This window comes from Triturus cristatus, chromosome 3_2 (assembly GCF_964204655.1).
Source record: "Triturus cristatus chromosome 3_2, aTriCri1.1, whole genome shotgun sequence".
Taxonomy (NCBI): Eukaryota; Metazoa; Chordata; class Amphibia; order Caudata; family Salamandridae; genus Triturus; species Triturus cristatus.
Window position 1 is genome coordinate 284400298 of NC_140584.1, and position 25912 is coordinate 284426209.

The following is a 25912-nucleotide window of genomic DNA, read 5'->3' on the forward strand; positions in this document are numbered from 1 at the left end:
CCAGATGATGGGCATGTTGGTCACACAAGGGATTTTATTAAAAGGTCTCCTTGTCCAGTTGTGATATTATTTTCATATAGCATAGTATTCAGAAATCCCATGGTACTGTTAGGGTTGTAAGATGTCCCTTGCAGTATGGTACCGGTTCTCACTTTTCCAAGACAATTCACCTTGCTGCAATATTGCTGGCTGTTCTGGTAGTTTAAAAAAAAAAACGGCATCAACAGACCCTCATTCTGAAGGGCCGCCTTCGTAGAGCACATTTCCATTTACCTCCTTTGTCACCATCTCACCAAACACACCCAAAAGAGCTCCTCAACACTCATCTTAATGCAGAAAGAGACTATGAACTTTATATGGAAAGAGACTATAGTAACAGGGCATCCCTAGGTTAAACTTTCTTTTTATGGCAAAAGAAAAGGTCATTTTTCCACAGAGAAATCTAAGCTACAAATTTGTATTGACGTCCGTTCTAACTCTGGGAGGAGGAGGATGATTCCCCCTGCCAGTTGTTGTTAGATGTGTATTTTGTCTACATATGCCTGCACATGTTAGCATGTGCCTGGTCTACGTTACCCTGATAATATTATTTCCCTCTTCTTTGCTACCCCCTCCCCATATTCAGATTGCTCTATTTCTACTTACCTGTTTTTTCAGATGAGACACTCACGTTCTGGAAAGGCATTGCAGAAGTGGGGCTGATGGATGAAGTGGTGTGCAATATACAGAAGGAAATTCAAGAATTGCTCCAAAGTGTACAGGACCGGCTATGCCAGGCTCCTTTCCAGGTGACAGGTATGTGCAGGTCAACTAATGGGCCGCTCATGTTTCATTTGGGGATATTAGTATGTGCATGCTAATGACCTGGTCATTTTCTTTTAGAAGTGACTGATGGGTATATACTAGTCCTAGGCCCATTCTCGGATGCTGGAGATAAAAAAGTACCAGCCAGCCTCCAGCTCTGACTCTTCTCCACAAGGCCAATATGTTTCCAGATGTCACACTTTTTAATGTAAATATTGAGCAGGTATATGGCAGATCGCTTTGCATTCTAGTTTAGTTGACTAGCAGGATCTTTTCTGTTACCTGTGTGACCTGTAGCTGTAGGCAGTTTATGGCAGTGTCTGTTGTTGATTAGGTTGGAAACCATTAGTCTCCAGGAAAATGTATGTTGAAACAATGATATTTTTGCATAAAAGTGAACACCCATAGGACAACATGTGATGCATCAAACAAAACGCAAGTATCAAAATAGAAAGTCGGAAACATTGATGCGCTTTAGAACATAAAAATATAAGCAATTAAGGAGTTTCCCTGTCAGAACCATGAAATGGGTACAGAATTGCTGTTCTTTTTAGCTTCACATTTAAAACGTTAATATTTGCAATGCATACAAACTGTGAAAAGGGTTTATCAGAATACAAAAGCTAACCTCTGGAAGTCTTGACAAATTGGATTAAAGACTAAGAAATGGTCACACATGGCCAGTGATTAATATGAGCAGTTGGTCACAGGTGTGGCCCACTGGTAGTCATTTTTGGGGACCAGCACATATTTTTCCTCATAAGACTTTGACCCAACACAGATTGTCTGGAGGGACCCCCCTGTACTAGACCTATTCCTGCTAATCTGACAATTTAGAAACTGAGGATACTACTCCGCTCGACAGTGCACATCTGAACGTACCACTCTGTCCTGTAGGTGGGATCCCTGTTCACGGAAGGTCAATTGCTCCTATTTGACCAGCTCTCAGAGGAGACTGGTCTCCCGCAGGGGCAATGCCTGCTCCACTGACAAATAATCCTCAGTAGCTGCTGCCTTTGGGACCTCTCTGAGGGGGAACCCACAACGCACACGGTACTTCACACAATACTCCATATGGGCATGGACCAACACTTAATTACATGGTTTTTATAAAGCAATCCAAGACCTCACTGCCACTACACTTACCTTGCTTCGGCAGAAGTGGGAGGAGGCGATAGGGCGCCCACTACATGATAAGGAATGGGAGCAAGCCTTAGAATACCCAAGGAAAGTGTCCCGCAATGCTCAGTTTAAAAACATACAGTTCTCCATACTACATCGGGCCTACCTTATCCCGGCGCAGCTCCAACGGTTTTACCCAGGCACACAATTCCTATACCCAAGATGTCAAACCCCGAATGCAACATTTAAACGCATGTTCTGGCTGTGCCCCACGATACAGTCTTATTGGAGTACAATACATGGGATGCTGCGGGAATTAACAGGGCTCACTGACATTCACACCTGGGAGGCCAGTGCGATTGGGATATTCCGTAGACGGAAGACCCTTAAAGTTCAGACACGTTTTGCCTCCCTAGCCCTTATACTGGTGAAGAGAGGGATCACAATGTACTGGAGAGCCCCAGAAGGACCCCCACTGGCAGCCTGGACGGGAGCAGTTCGTAAATGGGGCTCAGCAGAGGAGGAAATAATCAGGCGGGGAGGAAGTACAAGGTGTGCATAGGAAACATATCTCCACGGAGTGGACTACACTACTGCACCAATTCCGCCACCACACAGTAAGCACCCATCAAACCCCACCACAGACCACTGCAGCTGAAGCCCCAAGTCAAGGAACACTAGCCCAGACCCCCCCCCCAAATACCTGTAACAGCACAGTTACCTCCCGGTATCATGATAATACCTGAACTGGCAGTACCCCCACGGGGAAAAAAGAAATAAGAGACCCACACTTGCCTGAGCCACACTTTAGGAAAGCCCCACTACCACGCCCCGTTTAAAATACACGCAGCAACATAATCCTTCCATCGCTTGACACCTACAGATGAAGAGGTTCTAACTTGCCCTGCCCCACCCACCCTAGGTTCCCACCCCCCTGTTCGTTGCCTATGCAAGATATATAGCTCTTATCGTCACTACATTAAGATGAATACAACACTGCATGGCCGTAGCAGGGGGGAACAATATTCAATCCCACTACTTGCGTATACTGCTACGCCCTTGGTTGACCAGTAGACCTGTAATATGCAATTATGATAACCGTGCCATTTGCTAAAACTGGAACCATGTAAAATGTTGTGAAAAATGTAATAAAAATTGTTATTAAAAGAAAATAAGACTTTGACCAATAACATGAGAGGATAATACAGAAGGAAGCAGATCAAGGAAGACAAAGGTGGAAAAGCTGTGCCAAAGGGAAGAAAAGAAAACCTGCAAAGGAGCTTATGGGGTAAATGAGAGGTATGGGGTGGAATTAAGACAACACAACTTTGGTATTTGACAATCCTGATATTTGGACACCGAACACTTATTTTACAAATTAAGCGGTGCATGTGGCTCCTCGTAAAATGAAAGCTGTATATTCTGTGTTCACTAATGGTACAGGAAATGTTCTTTCAACCTAAGGAAACCTCTGCAGTTGTATAACAAATGTCATTTAATTTGTAAAGGTAAGACTGATGCTGCCTTTAAGAACTGTGACCGGCTTACTATTGAAGCAATTGCTAGGTCTTCAGATGGACTCCCAAGCCTGCTAACCAAAAAAAGCGAGCAGCGTATTCGGATGTGGACTGCCTTAAGGCGCACTTCTAGAAAAAAAAAATATGCTTGCATTATTTTAGAGTAAGGAGCTTCAAATTTGCGATTCCTCTGTGTAGTAGAAGGAAGCTAAACTGAGCTGTCAGTATTAATCTACTTAAGGTTAGGATACTGGCCATTTGCAGGCTATTAAGTTCTCCAATGGGCTGATATTTAGCGCCACACTAGGACCTTTGCTAGTGTCCTGTGCACACCATATTTCAAGAGAACCTGGTGACACGCAGAAGCAAAGTGGTCCAGGGAATTGACACATCATAAAATGGAAGTAAGTGTAGACGTGGACTAAACTAACTGGTGTTGAACAGATCCATCTCCTCTCTTCAACATTGATGAAAAAGGATTGCCCATGGAATTGCATCTCAGAGGCATAGATTATTTAACAGTGTGGACTATTCGACCATCTAATAATATTATCAAATTTAAATCTCATGTTGGTTTAGTTTGTAGTGGATACCAACTTTGCCAGCTTGTCTCTGACAAACACTACAGTTGCCTTCAGAAAGGGCAGACACTTTTATTCTTGAGAGCCACATTGGGAGACTAAAAAATTGCATTCTGTGAGAGCAAGTTCACGATTTAGTGGCAGTCATTTCTATATTTGTCTATTTTTCAGAGACTGGACCTGTTTTCCATAAGTACAGGTGTGCATTTGGAAAATGTAACTGATCCTACATTCCCTGGGTGTTTTCTTCATGCATATGGTTTACATGGCGGACCCAGAAAGAAAAAATGCATTATGCATGGCATCAAAGGTAGCCTCCCTAAATAGGAATGTCCCTCTGGAAAGTCTTCTTTCTGGAATTGGGTCCACTGTCATGCATACCTCCACTTCCTGCATTCTAAAGGATTTCCTCTTCCTTGTTCAGGAAAACCACTGGTCAATCTCTCCTAACAGAATTCAGGTCTTATTTGAACTTGTGGATGCCTAGCGCCCTTAACACCCACTGGAGTTATTCAGCAGTACTTGGGCCCTTGTTTAGACTGAACTATTTCCTAATGTGTGTGCCTGATTTGCTCTTTAACTCAGAAACACAAATAGTAGCTGTCAGTCCTTGGGGATATTGTTCAGTGGAGTTATGTCTAGGTAATGTGCCCAGGGCGTAAGGGGGTTTGGTGCTTTAGTGCCTCATGATTCACTGGTGAGCATTTCATAGACTACCTGTAAGAGGAACAATTAACCAATGCAGTGATGATTAAATTGCGACAGACCCTCTGGGAGGCTTATAAACTGATCCTCAAGCTGGTAAAGGGAAGTTGAGAATAACACTTGACTTGGAGGCCACTATATTAACTTTGGAGACTGAATACTTGCTCTTGGATGAAGCCAACACCTTGCATGACCTTGAGTGCAACACTTTTACCAAATTATTATATGATTTCCCTCACAGCACTTACTACTACAGTTCTCCAAACCGCTTGTGTGACCTTCTGTTAAAGAGCATTCCCAAGTGTACTGTGAATCGCTTATAGGCAAGATCTCTACAGTTGAGTGTAGTTGGCCGAGAGCTCAGTCAGGAAAGTCTCCTTACCCGAACTGCTTCTCACTTTTAAAGACTAGCTCCAACAAGGAGATAATGGAATTGCCGGATACTAGGGTATTGCCTCTGGTTTCGAAAGGCCACCTGGGTGGTGATCCCCAAGCGTAGTCACCCAGCCTAGTTATGTGCCCTGTATAGAGCAACCTGACAGTCAATGTTGAAGCAAATATCTTCACTGGACTTTTGGCCAAATGCTTCCTTTTAACAGGAGGTAATTGGGTTGTTTTGCCCACCAAAACCAGACTGGATTTAGACCAGGGGTGGGGTTGATGAGGGACATTTTCAACCTTTCACATTATTCATAACCTCAACAAGGCATGGGCACTGGCCTAAGGAACCTCCTGCTTAGAGTGAGGGTAGACATTTAAAAAGCCTTCAACACTGTAGTGCAGATTTTGTTGAATACAACCCTGTGAAGGATAAACATCAGTCTCTGGAATACATGAACCTCATGTATATACAACCTGTGGTCAGAAAGAGGCACAACTGCATCCTGTTGGATTGCATTCTCAGTAGGCTGAGCACTAACTGGGATGTCCATTGTATCTCCTCATTCTGACATGGACTATGGAGGCACTGCTCATATGGGTCTGCTTAGAGGACTCCTTCCAGGGATTTCTATCGACCTTGAACTGGAGAACCATCTTCTATACTTGTGTGCCCACTCGTGAGCAGCCATCAACCGGAGGCCTCCTAACCCCCATTGGATAACATTGGGCCTCTGCACCCGGCTGCCCTAGTGCCGATGAGGGTGCTTTGAGAGTGCATCCTCGACCCTGGGGGAACCCTGGTTCTAATCTCAGAATACCAACTTCCACAAACTTGTACTAACCTGCAAACTGATAACTTAATATCCTCCCACAGGATTGCATAGACTGTTTTCCTTGAAATTTCTTCTAAGTGTGGAGTTGGTTTGTATAAAACACTGAAAAACTGCAAATGTACAAAAACTGATTTACTTACCGTTTCTCTAGGAAATGTCCCAATGTGATATCTAGGCATATCACACGGAGTAGAAAAAGTAACTTAAAAAGGAATCTAAAAAGTAACAGCCATGCTGGAAGACCCGGCATTCCGGAGCTTGTTAGAATCTGCGGTGTTCAGATACTTTGACCTCAATGTGGGATCTGCGGAGTCAGCACTGACGGAATGGGAGGCATTTAATGCGGTGACTAGAGGGCATTGCCTAGGGCTCAAGTGGAGCATCCGTAAACAACTTGACACATTCCTATCTGCCATCGAGCATCAATTGCTCCGACTAGAAACGCTGGCCATTGACAGGCCCGATGAGCAAAAGCAACTTGATGACGCCCATGCTGAGCGGTAAGGACTATTAGAAGACTATGTTGTCTCAATTTTCTGGAACATTCGGTCCACTCCCATTCTACTGCAGACAAGGCGGGCAAATTACTGGCTTACCTAATAAGACAAGAACACCCTAAACAGCTCTTGGTAGGTGAACTTGGACATAGGAACTGTATGCAGTGAGACATTCATGCAGTAATGACAGCACATTACCCTAGGTTATATACGTCCAGGCCGACTAGGACTAACCTTCACATTGAGTCATTTCTCTCCACAGTGGAGCTGCCCACACTGACGCTTGACCAATTCCTCTTCCTGGACTCCCCTTTGACAGTAGACTAAATTCTTGAAGCACTGCAGTCGCTGGCGTCCGGAAAGACCCCGAGACCGGATGGACTCCCCAAAGAATTTTTAAAAACACGTGGAGACTCTGGTGCCCCGGCTGCACTCCTTATACACATTGGCAGTCAACGAGATGTGTACGGCTAACGTGGTCTCCCTCTTGAAGCCGGGTAAAGATCCGACCTCCCCCGGATCATATAGGACGATAGCGATATTAAACGTCGACTATAAAATTTTAGCCAAGGACTTAGCTAACCTCCTGGTGCCCCTCGTTCCCACCCTGGTACATCCCGACCAGAACGAGTTTGTCCCTCACCAAAACATGGCACTGAACATCCGCTGGTACTTTAGGGTAGCCGGGTACGCTCCTATCAAATGGCCTCATTCGGGCTGCATGGTGCTGGACCTCGAGAAGGCCTTTGATTTGCTAGACTGGAATTTCACTTTCGCCACCCTGGCCCGGTATGGCTTAGAGCCTCATTTCCTTAGTATGGTTCAGCTGCTATATAGACGCCCAACTGTCAGAGTTCGGACAGGCCCCTATATATCGGACCCCATACAGGTAAGGTGTGGGACTCTGCAAGGATGCCCCTTGTCCCCTCTCCTCTTCGCCCTGGCGGTGGAGCCACTAGTGGCACACATCCGCGCGCATGTGGACATGGGAGTCAGCTTGGGAGACTTTACCCACGTTATCTAGTTATACACAGATGACTTGCTATTGTATGTGCGTGACCTTCACAACCTCCGGCTCTCCTTGAACCGGGAGTTAACGCACTTCGCCAGGGCTTCGGGCCTGAGGGTCAATGCCACGAAATCTGTGTTCTCTCCGTTTCTCAGGTGACCCTGGACCCAGGGTACTTCCTGGGGGATGTCCTTGTGCCTTGGTGCACTGACCCTTTTAGATACCTAGGAATGCGCATATACCGTATTAAGGAGAACCTGTTCGAAGGGGACATAGTTAGAGCTACTACAGCTATCTAGTCACAAATGTGCTTCTGGAAGACCCTTCCATTGGCAATTTCGGGTAGGGTCACCCTTGTAAAAATGGAAGTTCTCCCCCACCTCCTCTACTATTTCACCACCTTACCCATCATCATTTCCCCTCCCTTCTTTCACAAATGGGAAGGGATAGTAAGGGACTTTATATGGGGAACATCCAGACACGGAGTATCTATGGGGAAACTATATCAGCGGAACAACTTCGAACATTATTACCTGGCCTCCCTGCTCCGGTGGATTGCCCGCTGGCTATCATCCCGACATTTAGCTGACATGGCTTCGCTGCAACCCCCAATACCTCATCATACTTTACTGCATATCTTCCACCCGTGCACAAAGCCCAGATCCCTGGGAGTGCTTCTGCCCACCATAGCTCTTATGTGCTTCCGTAGATGCCTCTTCCTCACCAGGGCTCTCCCACCATACGCCCCCACCATCCCACTACGGGGAACACCACGAGGTGACATAAGCACCTCAGCATCTGAACTGCATCACTGGGACACAGAAGGCATTCAGGACATGGGGGACCTTTATCGGGATGGCTCACTCATTCCATACCAGGAACTCATGTCGGAGGCGAACATGTACCCGGGACAGTTATTACATCTGGCTTTTACAGCCTCGCTGGCATCTAAATGGGGCAATCTCACCCAGGAACCGCCCACAGACCTTACGGTACAGTACCTGCATGACATGGAGGGCACTTGACTCATTGGTTGGCGTCCTCACTCTGCCAACACACAGAAATTGACCTGATCCCCCTGAAACAACATTGGGAGGAGACCTTGGGGAGAGCATTTCCAGACAGGGAATGGATAACCGCCGTCCGAGGAGGTCCAACACATATCCCACGCAATCAGTGCTTTAAACAAATTCTGTTTTTTATATTGCACCGGGCATACCTCGCCCCAGCCCAAATCAATAAGTATTTCATTAGATCTGATGCAGCCTGCCATAGGTACCGCCTATTAAATGCAGACATACTTCACATGCTGTGGCATTGCCCTGCCTCAAGCGAATATTCGGCCAATGTGACATCTACACTAGCTACCTATATCATTCGCGATATCCCCTTCACTGGGATGTACACATACTGCATTTATTCAGTAGGAATAAGAAAAACAGAGCAACCACCCGGTTCCTCGACCTGGGGCTCATAACAGCTAAATGCCTAATCAACAAGAGGTGGAAGTCCCCAACGGCTCCTCACTCAATAGCCTGGCGCCTTTTCCTACTTAACTGGGCTAGGGCAGAGGGGGTGGCATTACACCGGGAGGACCTGCTGAGGATCACTGGGACGCTATGGTGTCGAGCTTGCAGGGCATGGATACTGCCACGAAGGAGCCTCAAGAAAGGGAACAAGACCAGTAACTCAGCGCTTAGCATTCGGAAGTACACGCACACAGAGCTGGCCTCACTCACATAACATACGATCCTACACTACGGAGCTGCTGCCATTAGGCTCTAACAAGGCTGTCCCTTTCTAACACATGCGGCAACAGGTCTCAGGCGACTATTTAAACAAAATCAAGTTCTCTAAAACGTAGCGTATAAAGTAATCTGTAAAGTAACTGAAAAGTCATTTCGAAAGCAGCAGTAGCAAATTCAAGTCAAAGAGGCTTCTGCCTGTCAATCCATATGTTACCTCATGATCTTGTAGAAAGAAGAGAATGAAAAATGTCCAGCAACACACGAGAAGTAGGAGTACAAAGAAACAAACTGTTAATGTGGTTAGTGACACATGCTTTGTTTTTTAAAACTGCCCTCACCCACAAATTGTGCCATGCTTCATCATAGGGCTTGCTGCGACACCCATGCGCAGTCCAGCGCCTGGGGTGGAGCAACCTCCACGGCATGCGGAGAGAACTGCTGAGCAGGCGGCCTCAACTTGATGAATGCGTGACTCCAGGGAGGCGCCCTCACTCCCACGCTGCCTTTTTGAGCAGTATCTACTGTGAAATTCTGTATTACCGCAGTGTGTATAGCAGTCCTAAGACCATATTTGGTCTATCTTCAATCTATTAAAGGAAGGTAGTAGATCAGGGGAATCAAGCGGATCGTAGGTCCTGATGAAAGCGTAAGACCCATGTAGGGCTTGAAAAAATCGGCTGAAACATGTTGACAAACATTCAGAGAGGAGGGGTGTGGAGACATTAATACTCCCTGGCACTACCATCCTTTATCTATTTTAATCCTGACCAGGATGTCCAGGAATAAACGTGCAAGTGGATATTCCTGAGCCAGTTGTAAACTCCCATTTCTGCACTATTATTCTTTTCAGATCCCTATTAATTTGTTTGTATCATCTTCCCACTCCCCGTTGCTCCACCCCAGGCGTTGGTCTGTGTGGGGTGTCGTAGCAAGCCCTATGAAGAAGCATGCCACAATTTGTGGGTGAGGGCAGTTTTCAAAAACAAAGTGTGTGCCACCAACCATACTAGCTTTCTGTTTATTTGTACTCCTAATCCTTTTGTGTGTTTTATATTTAGTGGGGAGGTTGGTCTACAAGAGTAACCTCTTCCCCCTTAGTTGTGTATGATTCAATAAAAAATGTCTGACATCCAGAGAATGGGTTTGCACTCAGTTTTAATTAACAATGCAGCGTCCATCACCTGGAAAATGGTAGCCTGAGATGTCCAAATATAGCCTAATCGTTTATTTTTCAGAGAGGTTTTTCTTTGATTATAAGCGTTTCTTGACTCTCATATAGTGGTGGTAAACTGGGATAAAAGGTAAGTATTGGGCAGTGAACAGCCAACCACTTAATCTCGCATTCTCATCAGTCTTTGCAATCATCTGAAAACCCAGAGAGCACTATAAACCAATGTCTTCCCATCCATATAATTCTAAGATACAGTTAAGAAACTGTATACAAAAGGTAAACTGTAGGTAAATATTTTCACATACTTCCCAGTACCTTACGCTTATGCACAGGATATGTTGCACCATATACGAGGTATGTCTTGAAATTTCTCACACCTCTTCCAACATTTCCAATGTAGGACATATTGCATAAGGCTTCCTTTGAGCCATATACTAAGAATGAGTGCAAACGAACCCAATTGAAATCGTAACCTTGTTGTGCTCTACAAATATGGCAGTACGTTATAGTGCAACACACACGTCGAGCTTCCCTGCATGTTAAAGAGATCAGTTTCTGCAAATTCAAATTAATTGGCAGTCATCGTACACACACATCTGCTTGGTGTTCATTTGAACTCTGAGTCCAAATCACTGACCCTGTACTTGGATGTTATAAAACGTTCTTGGAGAGACGAGGCCTTAGAAAACTCTTTAAGAATGTAAGACTTTGTTACAGTAGAAAGAAAATTTTACTTTTGGGAATAGCGCTGCACCAAGTTGCACCGTTTGCAGACTGTAATTTAGCCCAGCTCCATTAACCAAACTGTTGATAGAACAACTCTAAGGGAAAACATGTTGGATGTTAATTCCAGTCAGACCCCTTCTAATGGGTAAAGAATTAATCATTAGCGAAAAGTCCTGTAAAGATATTGGAAAGTGATTTCGGGTATGATATCAAAGTTGTGAAACTTCTGCCCCATGAGAGGCTTTATGTCTGACATGGCATCCCAATCTCATTTGAAGGCTTTAGCGTCTTCCTTTTGACTCTACAGAAATGCAGCAGTCAGAACATTAAGAAGATATTAGCTCAAAATTGCTAATTTTAATTGAGGACCTGAGGTGACATGCTAGCCCTTGCAAAGAGCCCCTTCCTGGTTTTGCTAGTGTTTTATATTGGATGTTCGAGTTAATCTATAATAATACTGAAGTGGCAAACCAGTTTCCTCTGATCGATTTTGTTGCTCAGTAGTAAGATTTAGCAGAGCCTATCTTCTCCAGCGACATACCAGATAGAAAGAGAACGGGTGAGACTTCTTGTACTCTTTTGTAGAATAGAGTTTCAGTAAGACAATAAAAAATATTTTAGAGGGTAGACCGGAAGCTACTGAGCTTCATTTGACTAACGACTATGGGGAGAAGATTGCTGTTATGCAGTACAATATCTGATTTGAAATTATTTTCTAGACTTCTTCTTTATAATGGGTACATCTGCCTTTTAAAGTAAATTGCCATGCAAATTATTCCTTTATGGGGCCAATGTATGTCACTTTCTTCGCTTGTGCTCCGTCCTTGAGCTCACAAAGATTAGGATCCTCAAAGTACTTGGGCTAGCAAAATACCAATATGGTGGCCTGGCTCAGAGCTTTGAGCTTGCCAAAACCGAAATGAAATCAACTTGTCTCGTGAAGAAGTCCCATTCAAGACTAAGAGCAACACTTAAAACAAGTCTTGGTCATGAGAATACAAACTGACCCAAATACAACCAGTACTGTTTCAGGCTAAAATAATCAAAGATTCACACTGCAAGTAGATAGAAACTTGTATTGTCTTGCGTTTTATTTATAGGGCACAAATCTAACTCCAAAGAGCAGGAACAGGATGTATAGCCAACAAGTAAAGGTAAATAGACATGCAAATGTGTTTGTCACTTGATAACATAAAGTGTGTACAGATTTACCTTTAGCAGACACCTCCACTTTCGAAGTGCCCTAGCTAACTATAGTTAATAAATGCTGGCCTGCCTTGGGTTGGTTAGGGGATACATTATAGAATAGTCTGGCCATTCTTCACTCTGTATTTCTATGCAGTTTAAATAAAAACAGTGCTGATAACCTCCTTTTTTGGATGTTCATTTGTTATGCAACTGATTGTGAGCACAGAAGTAAGATGGAAGAGGAATGACTGAGAGAACCCCCACCCTTCCTGCTGTTTAAACAGACAAAGTGAATTTAGTTTTATACGGGTGGGACAGTACACTGCTGCAGTAATTTACCATATTGCTCTTAGAGTGGATTTCCTTAATTTAACTGCCCCTCCACTGCTTCTTGTCTGCTGGAATTCACCTGTCAGGTTATTTTGCAGATGCTGCTGTCCTGAACAATGTCGCTCACACCTTTGGCCTTATGGACACCATCAAGAAGGTTTTGGACACAAGAAAAAATGAGACCGACCAAAGTGAGGAGCAGTTCCATTACACTTTGGCAGGCAAGTGGGAAAGTAACTTGTCAGTGGGTTCTTGCCTGAGGCCCACCCCTTTATTTCTCCTCTCTTGAAGTGTCTGCTTTGTGGAAAAACTACACGCACTCTAGATGTGTTTTGTTTGCAATTTTTATTTTATTTTTATGGTAAATATCTGTTAAATTTAATTTACACATTCTGGTTATAAGGGACTGAGGTAGTTATCTGCACTTGGTTAGAGGGAATGAACCTCTGTTTGGAACTAAATGTTCGAGGCATATGAGCTGCAGATTATACACTGTGCATAGATCGTCATCTGGTGTTGGGCCCGGATGTTTGCAGTTTGTTTTTCTTCTTGGACAATCTTTGGAAGTCACGAGTTCGGTGACTCCTCCATCGGTCCGTACTGCGCATGGGCTTCGGCTCCATCCTCAGATTGTTTTTTTCCGCCATCGTGCTCGGATGTAATACTTCATGCTCCGGCTTCGAACCTTTCCAGTTCGACCTTCGACGAAAAATCCTCGTCCATCGAGATTCTTTAGACGGAATCATCTTCTTCATCTCTCTCTTCGGCACTTCCTCGATTCCAGGCAGCGGCCTTCGGGCCTATCTCGACTCCGGTCTCGGCCGATGGAAAGGACTCCCTTCAAGAAGTGCCCAAAATGTGGGTCTAAATTTCCCCACACCGATCTAAATCAGGTGTGCAACCTCTGCCTCTCTCCCGAACACGAGGCCCGAGACTGCCCCGCCAGCAAGTCTTTTCGATCGAAAAAGACTATTCGAGATCGACGAGCTCGACGCACCATGGCGCACTCATCGACCTCGGCTCCACCTGACATCTTCGGAGAAGACACCGGAGCTTCTGGACAGCAGCACACCGAACAGGAGGACGATGTCGTCAGCTCTTCCGAGGCCGACGACTCCAACGTGGAGGAGATCACACCGGCGCAGAGGGTCGTGAGTACTCTACCCCCTCCCACGCCCATACCGAAAGAGACTCCGGTTACACCTTCGCCTCCGGGCCTAGGGAAAACCAAGCATACTGCTTCCATCACCCCACCTTCGGGCCTGGTGAAGAGGCATCATAAGTCTCCCGGCGGCTCGGGCTCGAGCCAGCCTACTAGCGGCGCCAAAAAACACCCTTCGGCACCGAAGAAAACCACACCAAGCTCCGTTCCGAAGCCATCGGTGTCGAAACCTGGCCTCTCGGTGCTGACCAAACATAAATCCCTCGGCACCGACGCTCCCATGCTGAAGCCTGCCTCGGCACCGAACAAAAAATCGGAGGCCCCGAAAAAGCATGGCACGGATAAACCAACGAAGCCGTCGGCTCCGAAAACATCGGCACAGACAGAGGAATCGGTGCCGGAGGAGCTATTCACGCCAGATCCTCGTCAAAAGGCTTTAACAAAGGATCCAAAGACTGGACATTTGACTTTGTCTTCCAAGAAAAGACATTTGGACATGCCAGCTCCTCCTCCACCGCCAAAACGGAAGGACTCTGCCACATCCCCCTTCAGAGTACCCTCCCCACCTCCCCCATCTCCCCCATCTCCGCCTCCACCTTCTCCACCCTTGCCTCATCGCTCTCCAACCCCGTCTCCAGACCCTGATGACCAAGGGGATCCATATTATGATCCAACAGATGCCCCACAGGACCCCACTCCTCCGGGAACACCAGACCCATGGGAGGATTACCACAATCCAGATGTCTCAGATGTGCCTCAGGATGATCTTTATCCATCCAGGCCATCTCCACCGGAGGACTCCCTGGGGTTCCACCACTTGTTACAACGGGCGGCACATTATCATGGGGTGGAGTTACACAGTGATCTAGTTGAGGAAGACTTCCTACTTGACACTTTTGACATCACAGATAAATCTACTGCCATATTACCCATGCTTAAAGGGGTGACCAAACATGCGGCAGAGGTTTTCAAGGACCCAGTCAGGGCTAGGGTCTTAAACCCCAGAATAGAAAAGAAATATAAGGCAGCCCCCACAGATCCTGCCTATATTAAAGGACCTGCTCCCTTAAACTCATTAGTGGTATCCACAGCTTGGAAGCGATCCAATTCTCAGTCATCAGGTGATGCTCCACCACCCGATAAGGAGTCCAAGCTCTTAGATGCGTCAGGCAAACGCACTGCCTCGCAAGCTGCCAATATGTGGCGCATCGCCAACACGCAAGCGCTGCTGGCACGCTACGACAGAGCGCACTATGATGGGCTGGAGGCTATCATGCAACACCTCCCAGAGAAATATAAAAATAAGGCTCATGAACTGATACAAGAGGGAAAGCTCATTACCAACACCTCTATTAAATGTGCCCTTGACGCAGCAGACACAGCTTCCAGGGCTATAAACACCAGTGTTCTGCTTCGCCGCCACGCCTGGCTCAGAATCTCAGGCTTTAAGCCGGAGGTCTAAGCATCTATATTGAACCACCCTTTTGACCAACAACACTTATTTGGCCCAAAAGTAGACAAAGCCCTGGAAAAAATGAAGAAGGATACAGATACGGCGAAGTCTATGGGGGCATTACAATCCCACACCCCTAGACGCTCCTTTCGCCGTTCCTCCTTTCGAGGCACTGGCAGAGGTTACTCTGCCGATGGCGCCTCTACGTCCTACATGTCCCCTCATCAGACTACCTTCTCAAAGGGCTATCAAAGAGGTGGATATAGAGGGAACAATAATAAAGGCAGGGGCAAAACCAACACCGCCCGTTCTGCCACACCGCCCACGCAATGACTTTCCCCCGCCCCCCCCAGACCATTCCACTCCAGTCGGGGGCAGACTACAAGACTTTTTTCAAACCTGGGAGACCATAACATCAGACAAATGGGTGACCCAAATTATTCGGTCAGGGTACTGTCTCGAACTAACATCTACCCCCCCCCAAATATTCCACCCAGGCACCGTACAATGTCACAAGAACATACCACACTGCTGAAACAAGAGGTAATCTCCCTCCTGCAAAAACAAGCTATAGAGCAGGTCCCCGTCAATCAGCAAAATGTAGGGGTCTACTCTCTGTACTTTCTGATACCAAAGAGAGACGAGACCCTACGGCCCATTCTAGACCTCCGGCCTCTAAATGCATACATACATTCAGACCATTTTCACATGGTAACTCTCCAACAAGTTCTCCCACTCCTCTGCCAGGGCGACTTTCTCACTACACTGGACTTGAAAGACGCATACTTTCATATTCCAATACACCCTTCTCACAGAAAGTTCCTCAGATTTGTGGTGGACGGCCAACATTATCAGTTCAAGGTTCTCCCCTTCGGGGTCACAACCGCACCACGAGTGTTTACCAAATGCCTAGCAGTAGTGGCGGCACACCTCAGAAGACAACACATTCACGTCTTCCCTTACTTGGACGACTGGCTAATAAAAGCCGCGTCCTACAACCAGTGTGTGCAACATACAAACCCTACCATCCAACTACTCCACCAGCTAGGCTTCACGGTGAACCACCAAAAGTCCCAGCTGATACCGTCTCACACAAAGCAATACCTCGGTGCCACTATAGACATCTCAAAAGCTATAGCCTATCCCAATTCAGCCCGAATCGCAAGTATACAAGCCTTGCGCCAAAGATTCATTCTTCAGCACTCTCTCCCTGCAAGAGTGTTTATGAAGCTAATAGGGATGATGGCATCTTGCATCTTCATAGTGCCTCATGCAAGACTCCACATGCGTCCACTCCAAGAGTGCCTAGCACGCCAGTGGAACCAGGCCCAGGGACAGCTGACGGATCTGGTGTTGGTGGACGGCCGCACCCATCGCTCTCTTCAGTGGTGGAACACCACAAACCTTTCCAAAGGGCGACCGTTCCTGGACCCGGTTCCTCAGGTGATTCTAACGACGGACGCATTGCTCTCCGGCTGGGGAGTGCACCTATTACACCTCACAGTGCAAGGTATATGGACGCCACAACAAAAGTTACTCCACATCAACCATCTGGAGTTATTGGCGATCTTTCTAGCCCTGAAATCGTTTCAGAAACAAATCTCAGCCAAAGCAGTCCTCATTCGCACAGACAATATGACTGCAATGTACTACATTCAAAAACAGGGGGGGGACACACTCTCCCCAGCTCTCTCGGTTAGCACAGAGCATATGGAGATGGGCAATTCCACAAAACATCTTTCTCCTGGCACAACACGTCCCAGGGATACAAAACACCATGGCAGATCTGCTCAGCAGACACACAGCAAATGCACGCATGGGAACTGCATCTACAAGTTCTTCACCCATTCTTTCACAATTGGGGGCATCCTCAGATAGACCTCTTCGCCACCCACGAAAACAAAAAATGCCCAAGCTTCGCCGCCAGATACCCACACCCATTGTCCAAAGGCAATGCGATATGGATGAACTGGTCAGGCAAATTTGCATACGCCTTTCCACCTCTCCCGCTAATTCCATTAGTGGTAAGGAAGCTACAACAGCACTCCCTCACACTCATTCTAGTAGCTCCAACATGGGGCAGGCAGCCGTGGTACACCACACTACTACAGCTCTCAGTGGTACCACACCAAAAACTGCACCTGTCCCCATGCCTCCTAACCCAGAACCATGGAGAAATCAGGCACCCGGACCCAGCTCAGCTCAACCTTGCGATCTGGCTCCTGAAATCTTAGAATTTGGATACCTTAACCTTCCCCCTGATTGCATGAACATTATCAGGGAAGCCAGACGTCCTACCACTCGAGCATGCTATGCCGCAAAGTGGAAGAGATTCGTTGTTTACTGCCGTAACAATACAATCGACCCTTTAGATGTATCCATACAGCACATCATATGCTATCTGCTCCATCTTCAAAGGTGTAACCTGGCATACTCATCCATCCATCTACACCTAGCAGCAATTGCTGCTTACCTGCAAAACAGACAGCATTTATCACTTTTCAGAGTGCCTGCTATTAAAGCCTTCATGGAAGGCCTTAAAAGAGTAATTCCGCCCTGGGCACCACCCTCGCCTGTGTGGAATCTAAACATAGTTCTTACAAGGCTGATGGGTCCGCCTTTCGAACCCATGCATAAATGTGAGCTACAGTTCCTTACTTGGAAAACAGCTTTCCTCGTAACTATCACTTCCCTTAGAAGGGTTAGTGAAATACAAGCGTTCACTATACAAGAACCCTTTCTACAGATACATCACAGCAAGGTGATACTTCGCACAAATCCAAAATTTCTGCCTAAGGTCATTTCCCCCTTCCATCTCAATCAATCGGTGGAATTACCGTTTTTTTTCTCGCAACCTCAATCTGTTGCGGAAAGGGCTCTACATACACTTGATGTTAAAAAGGCTTTACTTTACTACATACAAAAAACGCAACCTTTCAGAAAGACTAAACAATTGTTTGTCTCCTTCTCTCCACCTCATAAAGGCAACCCCATCTCAAAATCAGGGATAGCTAGGTGGATTGTAAAGTGCATACAAATTTGCTATCACAAAGCAAAAAGAACATTATCTGTTCCACCTAAAGCCCCCTCTACAAGAAAGATAGGGGCTTCTATGGCTTTTCTAGGGAACATACCCTTAGATGACATCTGCAAGGCAGCCACATGGTCAACACCGCACACCTTCACAAAACATTACTGTGTAGACGTGCACTCCAAACAACAAGCTAGTGTGGGCCAGGCTGTACTAAAGACACTGTTTCAAACTACTGCAACGGATACCGGTGGTCGCCGCTAGGGTTGGGTACTGCTATATAATCTATGCACAGTGTATAATCTGCAGCTCATATGCCTCGAACGGAATATGCTACTTACCAGTATGCATCTGTTCTTGGCATGTAGAGCTGCAGATCTATACACGCCCACCCGCCTCCCCGGCTACCTGTATCCGTTCCAGTCTATCTTATTTAGATACAACACACATGGGTTTCTTTACTATTCTCACTACGCTCCATCTTTTCCCTGCTGGCGAAAAACAATCTGAGGATGGAGCCGAAGCCCATGCGCAGTACGGACCGAAGGAGGAGTCACCGAACTCGTGACTTCCAAAGATTGTCCAAGAAGAAAAACAAACTGCAAACATCCGGGCCCAACACCAGATGGCGATCTATGCACAGTGTATAGATCTGCAGCTCTACATGCCAAGAACAGATGCATACTGGTAAGTAGCATATTCCATTACTCCGGTTTATAGTGTTTCCATTTCTTTAGAGTTCTGTAGTGTTTTTAGGTACATGCATTCACTTGGAGTTCGCCATACTCAACATGACGACAACCTGCCATTCAATAACTGGATACGAGCACAAAATACACAACATTTCACACCGGGAACTGATGTCTCAGAAAATGTCTGTTAATGTTACCCTTTACACTTATTGCTATTCTGCATCTGCAAGCAATCTAATTATCCCAGTCAGGTTGACGTGTTACAAACCTAAGTAGTATACTTTAGAAACCTAATTATGTTTAGGTTGTCAAACTATGCATGGCTTTCACAGCCATGGTTGGTCACTGGGCCTGAATTCAGGCTAGACCCTGCACTCATCTTGGTGTGTGACCAGTGTGCCATAGTCCAACAACCCCCAATAAGCATGAATTTTTGAGGAGGAAGGGGGTGCATTGGGCAAATTTGTGAAGTTACACTAATTTGTTGGTCCTTGTTGAAGGGCCTATGATGTTTGTGAAGCTGGTATCTGGATTGTGACCCACTCCCGCACATACCCTGGGGGGGGGGGGGGGGGGGGGGGGGGGAGGAGGGTTTCCCAACAAGTGTCTAAAAGACCTTGCAGAGGGTTAGCGGACCCTGTCCAATCAGATTTCTTTGTTTTAAGTTTGGGTTCAAGAATGGTCATCTGTGTTATAACGATCCAGATCCATCTATCTTTTTTTTCTTTTTAAACCCAGCGAAAGAGTTGCAACACTGATTTCTCAAAATATTAAACGGATTTCCACCAAAAACAAGAAAGTGCACATCCTAGAATACATTTAAGTTTAATGCAAGTTTAGTCTAATTCCGTTCAGCTGTTTTCTTCTTCTTCTTTTTTTGTGTAGCGGAGGACATAGATACCTGTGGCAGTTAAAATGGGAAATGTTATTTTGGTGCTACTCTTCTCAGGTGCTCCAGCTAGAACAATAATCTCTCGTATTTTTAATTATCATGACAAATTCCATATTCTAGGTTACATGATAATCTCCAATATGAAAATGCCATGGTCAGATTCTTCCTAGATTTCAGTCAGTATCCAAAAGTGACGCGGCCACAGGTATCGGCCCACACCAACGAGGAATTGAGCCGGCCCTTCACTAGGGAAGAGGTCCAAAAAGCGTTTGATGCCCTGAAGCTGCGAAAGGCACCAGGCCCTGATGGGCTTAATGCCCATTCCTACCGTGCGTTTGCTCCCGAATTGACACCCCAACTGGTGATCCTGTTTAACGAAATAGCGAATGCTATGGGGGAAGCTCTGATCAGTCATTCCCAAACCAAAAGGATGTGCCTCTTATAGGCTTATCGCACTCTTGAACCTCAACGCCAAATTGTAGTCCAAAATCCTGGAATCCAAAAAAGCACTCTCCTTGGGACAAGGAGAGCGTCTCCCTGATGCACTCAAATCAATATTCAGTTCTTTATTCCACGGGTAAAACTTTTTTTCTGAACACTTCAATGATGGTCAATAGTTTTATTCATAAGTTTCAAATTACTCTTGAAATGATCATCAATTCCATTATTATTGGGTCATAATAACAATGATCGTAAACCAAATGATTCTTTCATGCTCAATGCATTTCGGGCACAGATGCCCTTCAGTGGATATACACTGAAAAATAGAGAAAACGAGGTATCGGCACTAAGCACTAACTGCTGTTATTAACAGGTGATGAAAGTGACCGTCTCTAGTTCATGTGCTGGGGTGCACATGCTCATAGAGTGTCTGTGATTGGATATTTGTCCTTTCCAAAACCCGTCGAGAAACTGAGTGTGGCACTTGAGGATGAAAAAAACGAATCAACATGTGTATTAGATCGGCGGTCATTGCATGGAAAATAAAAGCATAAATGTGCCTGAACGTGATGTGCACAAAATCAATTTCAACTGGCGTGATAGTGCTAGGTCAACAAGTATCTAGGATCGGTGAAATGGTTCCATTAAGAATAAAAAATTGTTAGTGGTGCCCAAACAGGATGTGCACTGAAACGATTCATGCAAGGACTTGAAGCGTAATTATAACGTGACTCGCGTAGCTGTAATAGTCCACTATGATACGAGTGCAGGGCTGTGAATGGAAACGTGGAGGATATTAAATACGATCCACGTATTGTAAAATAAGAGCTAAAAATAGTTAAATCCATGGTGCACTTACTTTATGACAGGTCAGTGAACGCTCGGAACGCGAACTCGCGGTGCTCCAATGGTTGTGCCTGGGCTCTAATCCCCCGGAAATATATAAGAATCAAGTGATAGATCGAGGCGTGTCACCCGTAAGTGAAGATTTAGAATGAACTAATTGTATACATGAATATCTTGATTTCGGTACCCCCAAATTGTATTGATGTAAACAGTGACCCATACATCTGCAATACGCTTGGTAGCACCGGGTTAAAATGCACGACCGTTTGTATATCCAGTGGTAGGATCGGCGAACTACAAAAGTGTGAGAAATGAAAGAAAGACTCGTAGTTTAACTTCGGAGTACTTACTGAGGAAAAACAGTATAAATTGTTACCTGATGAACCCAATGATCGTGACAGTTCCTAACAGAACATAATAATTACACAGTCCTCCATTGGTGCGACTCGTAGCTGCAATATGGATCCGAGTAGTACGAACATTAATTCGGGAACGTCCGTTTGCCCCGGAGGCGGACTTCTTGCTATGGCCACCCTTTGCTCATATTGACCAGGTTATGTCAACAGATAAATGGAAAGATGGGGGCTGCCTGATGCTGTCTGACCTCTACCCGGACAATAAATTCATCCCTTATCAGGAGGCGATGGCCACCTTTGAGCTAGGATGGGGGCAGTTTTTGCAATATGCTAAAATAGCAACGGCGCGGCAATTATGGCCCTCGTTTCCAGAGGCTCCAGGGCACGCCCAACTCCCTGGTCACTATGATAAACATGGTGGGTGGGCGGAAGTTTGTTACTCACCTCTACAGGGCGCTGCGGGATGATAAAAAGAATGGCCCCCTAAAAATAGAAGAAAAATGGCAGGAGATCACACCACGGGACTGGGAAAAGATACACAAGAGTGTGCGGAAAGTGTCGGTATACAATCGCTTCAAACCAATCCAGTATAATATAATACATATGACCTACCTCTCACCCATGCGGCTTCAGGCCATCGATAGCTCCAGGGACCCACACTGCCCTAGATGTCGTAACGCTCAGGCGGATTTTCTACATATGGTGTGGACGTGCCCAACGATCCAGACGTACTGGATGGTGGTCCTAGAGGACCTGACCAAGATAACAGGGTGGACAATTGCCCTGGACCCGCGAGCCTGTCTCCTGGGCTTGATTTTGCGAGATTCTAAACGTAAAACAAGTAGGCGGTTCCTGGTTCTGGGCTTTGTTATAGCCAAGCGGCGTATCGCGATCCATTGGTTAACCCAGCAGGGGCCACTATTGGCGAAATGGAGGACAGATCTGAAGGAGTGGGCTCTGGCAGAGGAAGGGCACATGCGTAACACCAGGAGGGATGACAAACTCCCGAGGTACTAATGGCGTGGGGGGCGATAATTCAAGAAATAGCGGGACAGGCCCCACAACTCACACAAGAAAGCTCAGAGGAGATGCCTTCCACAGGGGGGACGGCCCCAGGTCATAGGGGAGAGACTCCAGGAGACCCAATATGAACACTAAGATGCATAGACCTCAAGTTATACGGACCCGGCAGAAGGGGAGAGGGGAGGGGGGCATCGGGGAGAGTTTGAGGGGGGCTGGAAGGGAGGTGGGGGGGGGGGAGTTTAATTACAGTTGAGTTATGATGAAGTGCAAAAAAACAAAGTGAACAATGAAGACTGAGAAACCTCCAAAGATGCAAGCTTAGGTTTAATCGCTGACGTGTATTATTGTTGAAACGTTTCCCACCTCGGCTGAGGTGGACGATATGTATGATTGTTTCTATACATGGTCCGCTGATTTGGAGGAACAAATTAATAAAGACATTTATAAAAAAAAAAAGAAAAACCGACCATATTAATGGTATAATAGTACATATACATATTGCACGGGGTATATGAACATGTAGCATTGGCTAAAATCTATAAAAATAAAAAGGAATCGTAATGAATAGCAGTAGTTGCTGTGTCTGAATATAATAATTGTGTGATCCATGTGAAAATAACCAAGAATAACAATGGTGAACTAACAATAAAGAAGTGCTCCACGCCTAAACTTCATATGGAGGATGATTTTCAATTAAAAGTTCATAATTTAAAAAACTAATAAATCCCGAGTGTTAACAGATGAAAATTACGGTCAAGTTCCAGACATCAAATAATGAACTGTATTCGCATAAATCAAAGAAAGCAGTTAAAAGTCATAACTTTCATTGAGCTCCCTGGGGCTGATTGTGTCCATACGGTTAATCCAGTAGATCTCCTTCTGTAACATGAATTGTGCATTATTACGGCCCTTTAAAATGGGAATTTGTTCCAGTATCAAAAAACTGAGTTGACTTATGTTATGATTCAATGTATTGAAATGCACTGCCACCGGTGATTTAACATTGCGAGTGCGGATGTTGCTTTTATGTTCATTCAATCTTATGCGTTATTTTCGTTCCGTCTTGCCAACGTAGGCCAATCCACATGGGCATTTAAGCATGTAAATGACGTTTTGACTGATGCAAGTTGCATTGACCTTCAGTTTGATGATTGATCCTTTACTGGGGTGTCTGATCGTGTTCCCTTTTATTATGGAATTGCAGTTGCCACAATTCAGACGAGGTGTAGTTCCCTTAAAATTCAGTTCTTGGTAACTCGTTTTTGAGGTTAACATTTGCTTTAGATTCCTCGATCGCTTGTAGGCAAATCTAGGAGGTGCGTCGAATATGTTCTTGATCACTTTCCGTGCTTAGCATGGGCCAATATTTTAAGAATGTTTTCTTTATTTGATGGCTTTGAATTGAATATTTCGATATGAACACACACCTGTTTTCTCCTTTTGTCTTGAACGTTGTTCGTCAAGAAACTCACTCTTGATCTCTTTTCAGCCTTACTGACTGCGGTTTTCAAAATGGCGTCTGGGTAATTCGGTTCTTTTAACTTGTCAATGCACTTATCCATGCTCTCTTGGTATAAGTAATCGCTTGACGATATTCTTTTTAGTCTAAGTAACTGTGAAAATGGCAAGTGTTCCTTCAAAGATGGTTGGTGGAAACTGAGGATGTAATAAGCTATTACAATCGGTGGGTTTAGTGTATACTTGAGTTATTAATTTTTCATGGTCATTGGTGATGCAGGTATCCAAGAAAGGAATTTTATCCTTACTGATAGTTGAGGTGAATTCAAGGCGTTGATCTACCCTGTTAAGGGTCTCAATAGCCTTTGTAAGTTTGTTGAAGAGCCCTGCCATAGTACAAAGATGTCATCTATGTAGCTCTTGTATAGAATCAGGTGCTGTAGCCAATCCTCCTGATTGAGTATATAATCTTGCTCAAAGCGGTACATACAGATTTGCATACGTTGGTGCAGCGCAATTGCCCATAGACGTTCTGCAGCATTGGATGTAATATTTGTTGGATCATTTAAAGTAGTTGTGGTATAGTGTGAAGTGAATCAGTTCCATGAGAAAGATTTTTAATGATTGTGGTTTGTCACTGTTAGCTAGGAATGATTCTACTGCCTCAATACCCATATTGTGAGGAATGGATGTATACAAGGATTTTATATCGATGGTACAAAGGATGATCTCCGGTGTTATTTGAGCTTTAATCATCTCCAATGTGTTTAGTATGTCTGTGGTATCCCTTATGTACGTGGTCATGGATTGCACCAATGGTTGTAGGTGGTTGTCCAGATATTTGCCTATCGGTTCGTGTATAGAGTTAATGGTTGAAACGATCGGTCTAAATGGTGGTAGAGTTGCATGTTTATGAATTTTCGGGATCATGTAAATGTATGGTACTGCTGGATTGTTTTTGATGAGATACCTCTTGTCCTTCGGAGTAATCGTGCCGTTGTTGACTGCGTCGTCAATGATTGTAGTGAGTATTCGCACAAACTCATGGGGGGGGGGGGATCAGATGTCATTGGCATGTAGGTGTTGGTATCCTGTATGTGTTCGTTAACACTTTTTTCGTAGAAATCAGTTTCCATGAGGACCATAAGCTCCTCCTTTGTCTGCCTGGCGTATGGTAATCTCTGTTCTTAGTGCAATTTGTGATAGCGCTTGTCGTTCTTTTTGGGTGGTGTTAGAATTTTTTTACTTATTTTGCGTAAATATTTTCCGTAATTCTTTTTGAGTGACCGTCTCAAATGCATTCCATACTTCATGACTAACTGGAGCCATAAACGTGCTTTTGTTGCGTAGCCAAAGTAAAGTATTGTCTTGTGGTCGTTGCGTTGGTTCCACAATGTTATCCAATCCTGGCCACTCGCCTAGAAAACCTCCTCCCTGCACTGATCGACCCCGATCAATTGGGGTTTATTAAGGGTCGGCAGACCCATGACAATTTACGTAGAATAGTGCACATAATTGAAAAAGTGCAGAAGAGGGGCATCCCCGCGGCCCTCCTCTCTTTGGACGCGGAGAAGGCCTTTGGTCAGGTAGACTGGGCCTTCCTGGCACGAACTCTGAAATGATTTGGTTTTAACGACTTTCATTGGCATAGTGTAGGCCAACTACCACTTTCTCCGCTAATGAGACCTTGTGAATGGAGTGGCTTCCAACGCATTTACACTCGCTCGGGGAACAAGGCAGGGATGCCCACTGTCCCCCATGTTATTTGCTTTTAGTATTGAGCCCCTAGCAGAGAGGATCAGGGCGAACCCGGATGTTAAGGGGCTAACCTTTGGCACTGATGCCCACAAGATCTCCCCCTTTGTGGACGACATGCTCCTTCCTATCACCGACCCGCAGATCTCGCTACCTGCAAATTTGGAGGAGCTCGAGCATTTTGAACGAGT

At 45.4% G+C, this 25912-nt stretch overlaps 1 protein-coding gene across 9 annotated transcripts in view; it reads left to right on the forward strand.

Moving 5' to 3' along the window:
* The window catches only part of GMEB1 (glucocorticoid modulatory element binding protein 1), a 254688-nt gene that overhangs the window by 214209 nt on the left and 14567 nt on the right, over positions 1 to 25912 (forward strand). For 5 of the 9 annotated variants that reach the window (XM_085647641.1, XM_085647638.1, XM_085647645.1 and 2 more), the window contains exons 9-10: positions 658 to 795; positions 12699 to 12833. In XM_085647641.1, the coding sequence (XP_085503767.1) occupies positions 658 to 795; positions 12699 to 12833 (273 nt within the window). The remainder of the gene's footprint in view (positions 1 to 657; positions 796 to 12698; positions 12834 to 25912) is intronic. The other 4 variants (XM_085647642.1, XM_085647647.1, XM_085647643.1 and 1 more) reach the window with 1 other exon arrangement.